Source organism: Chelon labrosus (assembly GCF_963514085.1).
Source record: "Chelon labrosus genome assembly, chromosome: 1".
Taxonomy (NCBI): domain Eukaryota; kingdom Metazoa; phylum Chordata; class Actinopteri; order Mugiliformes; family Mugilidae; genus Chelon; species Chelon labrosus.
The window spans coordinates 27,557,841-27,572,973 of NC_140337.1; the positions used below are offsets into that span (position 1 = coordinate 27,557,841).

The 15,133-nt window shown below is 41.2% G+C and overlaps 1 protein-coding gene across 1 annotated transcript; it reads left to right on the forward strand.

The window, feature by feature from the left end:
* Nucleotides 1–2,381: 2,381 nt before the first annotated feature.
* LOC311492084 (uncharacterized protein) lies at nucleotides 2,382–14,481 on the forward strand. The gene is made up of 6 exons (XM_084550236.1): nucleotides 2,382–4,190; nucleotides 9,685–9,832; nucleotides 9,961–10,070; nucleotides 10,863–10,998; nucleotides 11,835–11,902; nucleotides 12,727–14,481. The coding sequence occupies exons 1-6, from the start codon at nucleotides 2,532–2,534 to the stop codon at nucleotides 14,443–14,445; spliced, it is 3,840 nt and encodes a 1,279-aa protein (XP_084406362.1). The 5' UTR covers nucleotides 2,382–2,531; the 3' UTR covers nucleotides 14,446–14,481.
* Nucleotides 14,482–15,133: the final 652 nt, after the last annotated feature.

Here is a 15,133-nt window from a genome sequence, read left to right on the forward strand (position 1 = left end):
CGACCTCTTCTTCCCGTAATTAGTGAGTATACTCAGCAGGGAGTAGGGAGAGGAGAACCATTCATCGATACCCGCTTCAGATTTTAAATGAGACTGGAGCCAGTCCCAAACTATTCGGGTGTGACAGGCCCAGTTATAAAATCTCAGATTGGGTAGGGCTAAGCCCCCTCGTTCCACTGGCAGTTGTAAAGTCTTAATTTTATTCCAGCAGAGTTATTAACATATATGCATGTGTATTAATATAAATATTATAAGGACAATTGGGACAAATTGACACAATTTTCTACTAAATTTAAAATAATTACCTGTCTCTAGCAACGCAAGTAACCGTTAGAAAACAGTCCTCAGTCTTGACCAAGTAGCCTAGCCTACCTACCACGTGTTGTCAATCAGCAGGAAATTGCTTGTTCCGTATAATTACAGCATAAAACGAGGTTTAAAATACTAACATTTTGAAACTGTGCTCATCAGTGGGTTGCTGATGCGTTACATTGCAATAAAAACTTACCTTAATATCCTTATATTTCCAGCATCAGCACTGCGCAACGGAGCCCATCGTTGCTCTGAGGCAGAGGTCGAGAAGATCCTGCAGGAGTGGCTCCGTCTGGCCAATGACCGGCTCCACCCAAGGAGGCCTTAGTTTTTTTGTTTTGTTTTTTGCTGTTGTTCTTATAAATAAAAATAAATCGATGCAATTTGAATTGCGCAGCCCTGGTTTGGGCTAACGGTTAGGCTAACGGTTAGCCGCTAACATTTAGGCTAACGGTTAGGCTAACGGTTAGCCGCTAACGGTTAGGCTAACGGTTAGCCGCTAACGTTTAGCCGCTAACGTTTAGGCGCTAAACTACATAAAAACGGGCTGGTGTTACATTATGATTCTTATTCAGTCTTATTAAAATTTGGGGGCTGTAAATACTGACAATACAGCAGCACCTGGTCGTTTGTAAGACATTAATACAGTCTGTCATATTCATGTACTGCTCTTGAAGTAGAAGTAGCAAAAATTAGTAAAATGACCAAACAATGCTCATTGTACAAGAGATGTTGACAAAATATCTATGTTAAAATCTGAAGAACCTCTGTTTCTTGGCCCTGACTTTAATTTGTCTATATTGCCGCTGCTAATATTGGAGAAGACTTACTCCCCTCACTGTCCCCAGATGACATTGAAGACCTCTTTCCTGGTCCTGACAGAGCAACAGAGATTCTAGAGGCTTACCCTTGTTTCAGAGAACTGGATCACGTTATTTTTTTTAAGAACATTAGTCATCAGAATGTTTGACTAGTTTTTTTTCTTTCTTTATCTGAATCTATTTTTCAGGTGCTGGATGAGCTGCAGCGAATCATCCAACCGACCAGCTCCCAGTACATATCAGAGATGCAGAACAGATGGAAAGCCTTCTAGTCCAGTTTTATGGAGTGAAGAAGGCCATGAAGCCTCCTAAAAGGAAGGTGTGGAAGACGCCGAAGCAGTCGTCCAGCCTGGACGTCTCTCTGTCCTCACAGAAGAAGTCCATCAGCTCGTCACCTTCACGAGGTTCATGGGTTTGTATTCAGTAAAAGTCCTTGTATGAGTGTGAGGACAGAATGAACAATTTATTTATGTCAAATATGAGGAATTTATCTCAATGAATCAATTATTTAAAGGTAAAGATTATTTGTGTTGCATTCTGGCCTCAAGCTGCAGATCAGTGACTGTCTTATAAGGATGACAGACGTTAAACACAAACACAGTCCTGGACATTTGAAGACTGTGCAGCAGGAGAACTGCATTTCCCATGAAGCACCAGTTCTGATGCAGCTGTACTGACGTCAGGCAACACTGATGATAACAACAAGGAAGGAGGAAGAAGTCTTTAGTTTAACTCTACGACGGCCATGTTTAACAATCCTTAGAGTTTATTCAGTGGTGTCTCACTCGACATGAAGATATTTATAATCTAGAAATACTTCAACAGGGAGGAAACTAGAAGAAAACTACAATCAACAGGTAAAGATCTGGAGCATTCATTCATGTCCTTCTCTTTGTGGTAGACTTGGATTATAATCTGCCTTCGTCTCGTAGAGTGTTCCTCACACGGAAGGATGTAGTGAAGGGGTTTGTGATTTTCTTACTTCTACTGCAGTGGTTATTTTCTCTGTTTCATCGAATGTATGTGAATTATAGTAGTCATGAAAATGTGTCATCAAACTGTGTTTTAGCTCATTTTACCACCTAAACATTTAGCTGACCAACGTTTTTAAATGTGCTCTGCTGTAAAAAGTTTCAAACGGTATCTCTTCCTAGAATTAGTCAACGTCTGATAACCACTTCCTCTTTCTGGAGCAGCTCCACTCATATTTCCTCATGTTTCCTTGTTCCCTCCCCTTTAGATCTCTACATTGAAGATGGGTGTAACCAGCATGTGGTGAAGTGTGAGAGCTGACAGGCTCCATTCACTGTAGAATCACATGTTGTTCAGATCAGAGCTCAGACTAGTTTCACTTCTAACAAACAGAAACTCACACAGTCATCGACACTGAGAGGTGAAATGGAGCAGAAAGGAGTTCAGCTGGACAGAGAAACCTTCTCTTGTTCCATCTGTCTGGATCTACTGAAGGATCCTGTGACTACTTCCTGTGGACACAGCTACTGCATGAACTGTATTAAAAGCCACTGGGATGAAGAAGACCAGAAGGGAATCTACAGCTGCCCTCAGTGCAGGAAGACTTTCACACCGAGGCCTGTCCTGGAGAAAAACACCATGTTAGCAGAGTTAGTGGAGCAGCTGAAGAAGACTGGACTCCAAGCTGCTCCAGCTGATCACTGCTATGCTGGACCTGAAGATGTGACCTGTGATGTCTGCACTGGGAGGAAGCTGAAAGCCTTGAAGTCCTGTCTGGTCTGTCTGGCCTCTTACTGTGAGGAACACCTCCAACCTCACTATGATGCAGCTCCATTCAAGAAACACAAGCTGGTGGAGCCCTCCAAGAAGCTCCAGGAGAACATCTGCTCTCGTCATGATGAGGTGATGAAGATGTTCTGTCGTACTGATCAGCAGAGTATCTGTTATCTCTGTTTAATGGATGAACATAAAGGCCATGAAACAGTCTCAGCTGCAGCAGAAAGGAGAGAGAAGCAGAAGGAGGTGGAGGTGATGCTACAAAAAATCCTGCAGGGAATCCAGGAGAGAAAGAAAGATGTGGAGCTGCTTGGACAGGAGCTGAAGGCCATCAATGGCTCTGCTGATAAAACAGTGGAGGACAGTCAGGAGATCTTCACTGAGATGATCCGTCTCCTCCAGAAAACAAGCTCTGATGTGACGCAGCTGGTCAGATCCCAGCAGGAAACTGAAAAGAGTCGAGTCAAAGATCTTCAGGAGAAGCTGGAGCAGGAGATGACTGAGCTGGAGAGGAAAGGCTCCGAGCTGAAGCAGCTCTTAAACACAGAGGATCACAACCAGTTTCTACACAACTACCCCTCACTGCCACCACCCAGTGAGTCTACACACTCATCCAGCATCAAGATTCGTCCTCTGAGGTACTTTGATGACGTGAAAGCAGCTGTGACAGAGACCAGAGAGAAACTACAGGACATTCTGAGAGAGAAATGGACAAACATCTCACTGACAGTGACTGAAGTGGATGTTTTACTGCCACAACCAGAGCCAAAGACCAGAGATGAATTCTTGAAATATTCACGTGAAATCACACTGGATCCAAACACAGCAAATACAGGGCTGTTATTATCTGAGGGGAACAGAAAAGTAACAAGAATGAAACAACAACAGTCTTATTCTGATCATCCAGACAGATTCATTGGTTGGAGTCAGGTCCTGAGTAGAGAGAGTCTGACTGGACGTTGTTACTGGGAGGTGGAGTGGATAGGAAGAGTTGGTGTATCAGTCGCATACAAGAATATCAGCAGAGCAGGGTGGTCAGATGAATGTGGATTTGGATACAATGACAAATCGTGGTCATTATATTGTTCCACAAACAGTTATAGATTTTACTACAACAAAGTCTCATCTGTCGTCTCAGGTCCTGTTTCCTCCAGAGTAGGAGTGTACCTGGATCACAGAGCAGGTATTCTGTCTTTCTACAGCGTCTCTGAAACCATGACTCTCCTCCACAGAGTCCAGACCACATTCACTCAGCCTCTCTATGCTGGACTTGGTCTTGATTCTGGATCCACTGCTGAGTTGATTAAAGTCAAATAGACAGAAGTCACTTCAGGGACAGTTGGTTAAAATGTGTCTTTTAGTCTCAAGCTGAAGCTTCACATGATGAATAAAGCTGCTGTTTTTGTCATTTGTGTTTAACTTTTATTAGTTCTAGTTAAATTAGTGAGTAGGAATAAAAGTCAAGGATTTTGACTTTGATATAAAACTTATTTGCATTTGTTTGTTCTATCGTTGTATTGGAGTTGATTTGTTTTGCCCTGGAGCCTTGAATTTATCTAATCATGTGGACATATTGATTGATGTAAAGAGTTTTCTTCAATATAACCAGTTTATTCTTCCATTAAAACATATGGATGGACTTTATGTTAGTCTCAGCGTGGGCATCTAAAGGTTTTTTCTTCTACATTCTTCGTTGCTGTTTTTTTGTGCTTCTAATAAAGTTTCCTTGAATAATTAATAAAAGTTGACAGAGTTTAAACACCACAGAGTTTCAATGAGGTCTTTGTGATACTGACAGGGAGGATGGAATAAGATGGTTTAAGGTTAAAGAATAATTAAGAAAGAAGGTTGTAGATAAATCTTAGGTCAGGGTTAAATCAATTCAAATCCATTTCTTTTATAACTTTATTTCCTTTAAAGAACATTAACAGGTAATTAAACGTCAAACTGATGACGGATAATTAAATCTTTAATGAAATCTGTACCAATGAACTAAAATATATACAGGTTTATTTATTTATTAACTGTTAATCTATTAGTATGATTAGTTTTTTTAAATGACCATATATAATATTTATATTGTCTAATTCTACTGTATATTAAATAAATGATCATTCATAAACCACACATGTCAAACTCAAGGCCCATAACTGTATCAGGGTAGATAATATTTAGATCTATCACAACTGACCCGCAGGTGTTTCACGTGCGTCAGACAGCTACGTCATTTAGCTCCTCCTCCCAACTTTATTGACAAACTCGTCAGTCTCATGGTTGCCTTGGCAACCTCTCAGCATATCGGTACGGCAGCGCGTCGCTCTGCTACAAGCATTAGAGCACTAAATACTAAAATATGTTAACGGAGATCCTGACACAGAGACGCAGTAACGCTGTACCAGTTAGCAGACAGTTAGCACACACGGCTAACAGAAAACTGACTATAAATGACAACACCACTGCAGCTAAACACCAGTCTGTTAGCATACATGCTAACATACAGACACACTGAAAGTGACCGTTAGCCAAATAACAGCAACATGTTTAACACGGTATTAGCATTAGCATGCTAACTTAGCCCCGTGGTTAGCTCCGCTGATTGGGTTTGACACCACTGTCCTAAACAACCAATCAAACCACAGTAGTGTAATAAAATAGGCTATGCCCATGAACTGTCATCTTCTGGTAAAACCATTGACCATTATTGTTAGATTTAGTGTTGATGTGTGTGAGACAGACATGTGTTTTGGACATTTATGGAAACACGGAACAAATCGCGTCCCGTGTTGGACGATTCCGTATTTTACGGGACGGGTAGCAACCCTAGTTAGACTTTTAGAACAAATCCTTCTTCACATTTTAGTTCAATATTTACGTTTAACGTCGCCATGGCGTTTCACTAAAAACATCCGTTTAGCTAAATGATGCTTCCCTTACGTCTTTTGACTTCTTCGCCGGCCTCATGTAAAGACACTGTCTTTAACTCACAGCCTTTTCCCGCCCGTAGTGCGCTGCCAGGCGGGGAGTTAGCAGTTAGCATGGAAGCTAGCGGGACACGTCCTGAACTGAAGTGTCTCTCCTCATTGGGCCGCTTTGCCGTTGCCACAGTAACCCCATAAATGAGATATACGCACGCTTCTTTTACTGTGGTAAAAAATAACGCTTCTTCCCACTCACTGGGACGTCCCACAACATGATTCGTTTTCTTTAGCTTTACCTCCATGTCTTTCTGTTGTTAGACCCTCATCTAGCTCCTCAACGGAGCCGCGGCCGCTTCCATACATCGGTAAAAACAAAGATGGCTGCTTCTTCTTCTTCTTCTTCTTCTTCTTCTTCTTCTTCTGTAATGTTTATTGGCAGTTTGCATGCTTAGTGCACTACCGCCATCTTCCGGGCTGAGGAGTGACCCAATGGGATGCTATTTTATACCCAATTTAACAAAGAAAAAAACGAATAAATAAATAAAAATAAAATAAAATTTAAATTCTACTTGCTAGTTGGGTTTCTTTAAGGAAAGCTATAACAGCCCTCACTGTGGACTGTGTGCAGGCTGTACTCAATTAGTTTCCTATTGTTAAGTCTTTCTTTACCGCTCTCTTCATCTTTTCCCTCTCTCTGGAATATTGTGTGCAGTCTTTAGCTATGTGTTTTACGTTTTCTGTTGCTCCACAGTGTGTGCATACTCCAGTCTGGTGTTTCCCTATTGTAAAAGACTTGGAAGCAATATATGGTTTTATTTGCAATACATAATCATAGTTCTGTGTTGTGTCGAATGTTCGTGTATGTTGTCATGGCTACGGAGGTGACGGAGAAAAGTGGACGGATAAGAGTACACAAAAAGGGAAGAAAGGAGTGTACTTTGTAAATTGATGTAAATATTTTTGAGCGCCCTGTCAAAATGGCAACAAGGTATCTTTTATTTTATCTTCTGATGTTGTAGTGATTGTGATTGTGTCTGTGATTTATGTAGTTATATTGATTTGTATATATTTTTTGTTCAATGAACAGCTCTTACGGTGTTGGTGGATGTTGAATGGAACGGTATTAAATGAGCGAAAATCTACCGACGTCTCATCAATATCTGTCAATCTGGTTAACCATGTTTCCTCCTGCCTTTCCAATCCACTGATTTTACTAGCTGTTACCTCTTTGTGTGTGTTATACAGGTGTCTGCCTTTTCCCTCCTTATCCCATCTCCATCCATCCATCTTCTAAACCCGTTTAGTCCTGTTAAGGGTCACGGGGGTCTGCTGGAGCCTATCCCAGCTGTCATCGGGCGAGAGGCAGGGGTACACCCTGGACAGGTCGCCAGTCCATCGCAGGGCCACACACAGAGACAGACAACCATTCACACTCACATCCACACCTACGGGCAATTTAGATTCACCAATTAACCTAACCAGCATGTCTTTGGATGGTGGGAGGAAGCTGGAGTACCCAGAGAGAACCCACGCAGACACAGGGAGAACATGCAAACTCCACACAGAAACTCCACACATGGATTCGAACCGGTGACCTTCTTGCTGTGAGGCATCAGTGCTAACCACCTCCCCACTGTGCCGCCCTCCTTATCCCATCTCTCTTGCCACATTCTGTTGATTTTGTCCTTAATAATACTTTTCATTTCTGACCTGCTTAATGCAATATCCAGCTCAACCAGTTCTGAAGTAACAGCTTCCTTTGCCAGTGTGTCTGCCTTCTCGTTCCCCTCCACTCCCCTATGTGCAGGGACCCATAAAAATCCTACGCTTTTGCTCTGTTGGTTTATTTTAAAAATGAGTTGATTAATTTCATCTAGTAGACCCTGTCTACATGTAGACTTTCCACTCTGAATGCATGCAAGTGAGGACATTGAATCTGAACAAATTACCGCCTTACTGGGTTTTACTTCTTCCACCCACTGTAGAGCCAGAATTATTGCTAACATCTCTGCTGTAAAAATGGCCAGATGGTCTGTTGTCCTTTTTTTAATATTAACATTGTATTTTGAAATGTGGAGTGCAACCCCTGTTTTCCCATCCTGATCTTTTGATGCGTCTGTGAAAATCTGAACTGCGTCATCATACATTATATCTATATATTGCTGAACGTTTAGATATAGCCCTGACTTCATTATGTTCTTAGCCTCCAGATCTACCCTGGGAGAACAAAACATCCACGGTGGGATTGTTGGTCTACTGACAGTTTTGCAACACTCAGTGATGTCAATTTCCATCTCCTTAGCCTGCCTATTCCCATGCCACCCAAAACTGCGTGATGGCGATTGATGGTTTTAATCGCCTGAGGTCTAAAGGCATTTCTCCTACTTCCACTTGTAGTGATGGAACTGGTGTTGTCCTAAACGCACCACAACATATACGAAGTGCCTTTGCCTGTAATCTAGTTCTTGTATTGATGTTTTAACTGTTGAACTATAAACTATGCTTCCATAGTCAAAAACAGAGCGAACCAGTGCAGTATAAATCCTTTTCAGGGACAGACCTGATGCTCCCCAGCTAAACCCTGCTAAACACTTCAGTATATTTATACCTGTTTTGCACTTATCAATCATTTTCTGAATGTGTATTTTAAAATTCAGCTTAACGTCAAACCATACCCTCAAATATCTTATACTATCAACTTGCTTAATTTGCTGCCCATATAGTTTGAGATCAAGAGTAGGGTTCGTTCTTTTTTTGGAAAAACATATAAATTGTGTAACAAGGATGGCGGTTTGTCTTGCGCGTGACATTGAACTTTGACATCAGACGAGGTCAGAGTTCATATATACATAAAACATTACTTATAATTTTATATTAAATAATACCATGTTCAACTCTACAGTAATGCAAGTGTTATTGATATAAAGAGAACAGCGACACAATTAAATAACATTTTTAGAGGCGCTCGATGGCGACAAGTGCTATTTTTAGAACATCCCATGCGGGGACTCACATGGTCCCTGCGGGGACTCACATGGTCCCTGCGGGCGACCAGGTGCCCGCGGGCACCGTGTTGGCGACCCCTGATCTAGAGTGATCCAACTTTACCTGTCCATGACTTGGGATGTTTTTTGGTGCCTTCCAGGAGCAACTAAAAAGGCCTTAACATCATGGAGGAACTGGATGATGCTACTGTTTCGGTTCTAAATGGTGTGTTTAGGTGCTGCTGCATGTGCTACATAATATTGATGTGTATTATCACTGAATTATTGATTATGCATGATGATACTGATGTCAGAAACAAAATGTAATTCAGCTATTTTGCTATCTCAAAACTCCAAGTGTCTGTTTATTTATTTAGATTTATTCTTAGATAGTAGATGGAATAGCACAGACGCTGCAATTGGACTTTATTTACCTTGTCAAGTTGATTAGTGCTAAATTTATAGGTAAAAATGATATCTGGTTTTTAATTGTAAAAGGTTTGTTAATGACTTGGCTTTGTTTACAGCTGCCAGCATAGATGAGGCCTTACTCCACCCCCTCAGTCTGGATGATTTAAGAGACCTTTGTCCTGGGCCAGAGAACTTTCTCAGGAGGAAACAACTGTGGGCTCTTATTAGCCAAGAGGTGAGTTTTTACCTACTTGTTATTTTTTTCTAAAAAAAAAAAAATACCCAGCACAACAGAAGTTGTGCCATGGTTTGTCTCCACTTCCTTGTCCATGTCCTGTTTTATTTTGAAGTTCCATGTCTTGTCCTCCTGTGTTCTCCCTCCTGTGAGTCCCTCGTGTGTCTCAAGTGCAAAGAGCTTCATCATGTATGCACTTGTTGTTTTTGGCTTCTCCACAGAGTTTTTAACACTTATTATTTGCATTATTGCAGGTGATGGATGAGCTGCGGCGGATTCTGGATAAGGACAACGGCAAGTTCATGAATGAAATAAAGAAGAGATGGGCCGACTTGTGCTCCATGGTGCAGTTTAATGGTGTTTGGAGGAAAGTGTTGAAGCCGCCCATGAGCCTGGGTGCAGGTAAGTAACTTTGCTGTCTTTAATAAATGGAGCTGTCTCAACAGACACAATTAATAGAGATGCTGTCAATGCATAACACTGATTAAATGATAACAGAATGAACTAAAACTTGATTTATTCTGTTCTAGTGGAATCCAACATGGCCTTGTTCAGGGCGCTACCCTCACTCTTCCCCTCACAGTCTGCGCCGCCTAAGAAGATGGGACAGGCCAGTGAGGCGTTGCTTCATGTCCTTCAGGTGAGTTTGTTCATAAGAATTAATCCTCTAACATTTCCCAAGTGTTTAGTGGCACACACTCTTTAAACAGTGACTGAGCCACAAGTTCTTTTCATATTCTTTCCTGTCTTTAGAGCAGAAAATGATCCGTTTTAATAGACCACATGTCAGTATGGTTGTGTTCATAGATGTATATACATATATATACATATATACAGCTCTGGAGAAAATGAAGAGACCACTCCCACAAATGTTTCTTAAACCAGCGTCTCTACATCTATGGCAGCCAGTCCATTCCAGTGTTTGTTCGACTCCAACACAAGCCTCCTCATTCTACTTGCTGAGACACTGATCAGCTGATCACCTCAACCAAATCTTATTTCATGAGGAAGATTGTAAAAACCACTGCTGTGATTAAAGATTGAGATGATCCCACCAATAATGATTTCTAAACTGAACATGTTTTCTTTGCATTATTCGAGGTCTGAAAACGCTTTTAAATCTTTTTTGTTATTTTGACCAGTCGTCATTTTCTGCCAATAAATGCTCTAAATGGAAATATTTTAATTTCAAATTTGAGAGAAATGTTGTCAGCACTTTATAGAACGAAACAAAAATGTTCATTTTACTCAAACACATACCTATAAATAGCCAAAACCAGCAAAACTGATCATTTTGCAGTGGTCTCTTATTTTGTTCCAGAGCTGTAGATGTACACAATGGTGTTAAAACATCTCAGTTCACTTGCCCAAGCAGTTTTTCAGTTTTTCAGTGGACCCTGAAGAAACTTGTGTTTTTTGTTTTCTTCTTCAGCCGACAGAAGAGCCAGCCATCGACCTCCAGAAGAGAACTCTCTTCAGCCCTGTTCTGGTCTTTGATGGGTCCCGCTGTCTTCTGGCAGTTGGAAACACTCCTGTCACTACATTTGCCAAAGAAGAGCTCGGTGAAGGTTTGCTGTATCTGACGGGTTATTACTACACCCTGCATCTCACCTGTCCTAAGTGTGTGGCGACCCTTCTCTCTGTCATTCAGACACAAGTGTTACAGGACAATGTCCACCAGCGAGACACCACAGGCTCGTACAAAAGAGCCATGGCAGAGTGGAATGCTTTCATTAAGAAATAGACCTGTTCAGGCTTGGGGGTGGGGTACAAAACTTAAGCCCCTGTGTTTTTTTTATAAGTTTTACACATATACTGAAGGCTTGCTGTCTATTTTTGTTGATGCAAAGTATTTCTTTGCCTTGACTACCATGTTCTGTCTGGTTAAATGTTACCAAAGATAATGAGGTTATAGCCTCTGTTACCTCTGAGTGGCTGTTTTTGCAGTGTTGAATGAAGTTGATTAAAATGACTCAATAAAGAAAGAAATGCTGAAAACAAGATGCTTCTGGTGCCTTAATTTGAGACAAATGAACTTATTTTTATTGTGCTGTTTTAAGATATTGTGTCTTGTTTTAAACTGTTTTGGCTAGTTATTAAAATAACTTCAAGCTATCAATTATAAAAGTCATCTCAATTCAGAGAATAAAATGCTCATTTTAAGAGTCTTTTTGCTAGTTATTAATCTTATTTCAAGATATAAATTCTAATAGTCAGCTAATTAAGAGACTAAGTTTCTCATTTTAAGTCACTCTGTCTTAAATAAATATATTGCATTGCTTGTAGTGAGCTCAGTTTGCTCAAATTCTAGGTTTTTTGTCTAGTTTTAAGAATTCTAACCTAGTAAAGTTTTCTTACCCCATTGGCAGATTTTTCCAGCCTGAACGTCTCTCTGTCCTCTCAGAAGAAGTCCATCAGCTCGTCACCTTCCTTCTCCAGCTGCTGACGACAAAACGCACACGAGGTCCATGGGTTTGTATTCAGTAGAAGTCCTTGTATGAGTGCGAGGACAGAATGAACAATTTATTTATGTCAAATAAATAGTCCTGGACATTTGAAGACTGTGCAGCAGGAGAACTGCATTTCCCATGAAGCACCAGTTCTGATGCAGCTGTACTGACGTCAGGAAACACTGACGACAACAACAAGGAAGGAGGAAGAAGTCTTTAGTTTAACTCTACGATGGCCATGTTTAACAATCCTTAGAGTTTATTCAGTGGTGTCTCACTCCGCATGAAGATATTTATAATCTAGAAATACTTCAACAGGGAGGAAACTAGAAGAAAACTACAATCAACAGGTAAAGATCTGGAGCATTCATTCATGTCCTTCTCTTTGTGGTAGACTTGGATTATAATCTGCCTTGGTCTCGTAGAGTGTTCCTCACATGGAAGGATGTAGTGAAGGGGTTTGTGATTTTCTTACTTCTACTGCAGTGGTTATTTTCTCTGTTTCATTGAATGTACGTGAATTATAGTAGTCATGAAAATGTGTCATCAAACTGTGTTTTAGCTCATTTTACCACCTAAACATTTAGCTGACCAACGTTTTTAAATGTGCTCTGCTGTAAAAAGGGTTAAACTGTTTCTCTTCCTGGAATTAGTCAACGTCTGATAACCACTCCCTCTTCCTGGAGCAGCTCCACTCATATTTCCTCATGTTTCCTTGTTCCCTCCCCTTTAGATCTCTACATTGAAGATGGGTGTAACCAGCATGTGGTGAAGTGTGAGAGCTGACAGGCTCCATTCACTGTAGAATCACATGTTGTTCAGATCAGAGCTCAGACTAGTTTCACTTCCAGCAAACAGAAACTCACACAGTCGTCGACACTGAGAGGTGAAATGGAGCAGAAAGGAGTTCAGCTGGACAGAGAAACCTTCTCTTGTTCCATCTGTCTGGATCTACTGAAGGATCCTGTGACTACTTCCTGTGGACACAGCTACTGCATGAACTGTATTAAAAGCCACTGGGATGAAGAAGACCAGAAGGGAATCTACAGCTGCCCTCAGTGCAGGAAGACTTTCATACCGAGGCCTGTCCTGGAGAAAAACACCATCATAGCAGAGTTAGTGGAGCAGCTGAAGAAGACTGGACTCCAAGCTGCTCCAGCTGATCACTGCTATGCTGGACCTGAAGATGTGGACTGTGATGTCTGCACTGGGAGGAAGCTGAAAGCCTTCAAGTCCTGTCTCAACTGTCCGGCCTCTTACTGTGAGAAACACCTCCAACCTCACTATGATGCAGCTCCACTAAAGAAACACAAGCTGGTGGAGCCCTCCAAGAAGCTCCAGGAGAACATCTGCTCTCATCATGATGAGGTGATGAAGATGTTCTGTCGTACTGATCAGCAGACTATCTGTTATCTCTGCTCTGTGGATGAACATAAAGGCCATGAAACAGTCTCGGTTGCAGCAGAAAGGAGAGAGAAGCAGAAGGAGGTGGAGGTGATGCTACAAAAAATCCTGCAGGGAATCCAGGAGAGAAAGAAAGATGTGGAGCTGCTTGGACAGGAGCTGAAGGCCATCAATGGCTCTGCTGATAAAACAGTGGAGGACAGTCAGGAGATCTTCACTGAGATGATCCGTCTCATCCAGAAAACAAGCTCTGATGTGACGCAGCTGATCAGATCCCAGCAGGAAACTGAAAAGAGTCGAGTCAAAGATCTTCAGGAGAAGCTGGAGCAGGAGATGACTGAGCTGGAGAGGAAAGGCTCCGAGCTGAAGCAGCTCTTAAACACAGAGGATCACAACCAGTTTCTACACAACTACCCCTCACTGCCACCACCCAGTGAGTCTACACACTCATCCAGCATCAAGATTCGTCCTCTGAGGTACTTTGATGACGTGAAAGCAGCTGTGACAGAGACCAGAGAGAAACTACAGGACATTCTGAGACAGACATGGACAAACATCTCACTGACAGTGACTGAAGTGGATGTTTCACTGCCACAACCAGAGCCAAAGACCAGAGATGAATTCTTGAAATATTCACGTGAAATCACACTGGATCCAAACACAGCACACACAGAGCTGTTATTATCTGAGGGGAACAGAAAAGTAACATTAATGAATCAACAACAGTCTTACTCTGATCATCCAGACAGATTTACTGATTGGTGGCAGGTCCTGAGTAGAGAGAGTCTGACTGGATGTTGTTACTGGGAGGTGGAGTGGAGAGAAGGAGAAGTTGAAGTAGCAGTCGCATACAAGAATATCAGCAGAGCAGGGAGCTCAGATGAATGTGAATTTGGATCCAATGACAAATCTTGGTCATTACGTTGTATCACAGACAGTTATATATTTTACTACAACAAAGTCATAACTGACGTCTCAGGTCCTGTTTCCTCCAGAGTAGGAGTGTACCTGGATCACAGAGCAGGTATTCTGTCTTTCTACAGCGTCTCTGAAACCATGACTCTCCTCCACAGAGTCCAGACCACATTCACTCAGCCTCTCTATGCTGGACTTTATCTTCTTGATTCTGGATCCACTGCTGAGTTGATTAAAGTCAAATAGACAGAAGTCACTTCAGGGACAGTTGGTTAAAATGTGTCTTTTAGTCTCAAGCTGAAGCTTCACATGATGAATAAAGCTGCTGTTTTTGTCATTTGTGTTTAACTTTTATTAGTTCTCGTTAAATTAGTGAGTAGGAATAAAAGTCAAGGATTCTGACTTTGATATAAAACTTATTTGCATTTGTTTGTTCTATCGTTGTATTGGAGTTGATTTGTTTTTCCCTGGAGCCTTGAATTTATCTAATCATGTGGACATATTGATGGATGTAAAGAGTTTTCTTCAATATAACCAGTTTATTCTTCCATTAAAACATATGGATGGACTTTATGTTAGTCTCAACGTGGGCATCTAAAGGTTTTTTCTTCTACATTCTTCATTGCTGTTTTTTGTGCTTCTAATAAAGTTTCCTTGAATAATTAATAAATGATGACAGAGTTTAAACACCACAGAGTTTCAATGAGGTCTTTGTTAGGGATGCACCGAAATGAAAATGCTTGGCCGAAACCGAAACACCGAAAGAAATTGTTATGGCGATTATTAGCACCATTGTATTTATGGCTATGACTGTGTACTGACCTCACTAACATCAAGGCATTGCAATTTCATAAATTAATATTAATGTTTAAAAGAATAAATCAATTACAAAATTATGAAAATATTTATTTAGCACATTCCAACAATGCACAAT

Bases quoted from the DNA above. Each gene is read 5' to 3' on its own strand.
- LOC311492084 (XM_084550236.1), top strand. From the start codon at position 2,532: ATGGAGCAGAAAGGAGTTCAGCTGGACAGAGAAACCTTCTCTTGTTCC. The intron at 9,833-9,960 runs GTAAGTAACTTT...ATTCTGTTCTAG, and splicing joins GCCCATGAGCCTGGGTGCAG to TGGAATCCAACATGGCCTTG. The intron at 10,999-11,834 runs GTTTGCTGTATC...CTGTCCTCTCAG, and splicing joins CAAAGAAGAGCTCGGTGAAG to AAGAAGTCCATCAGCTCGTC.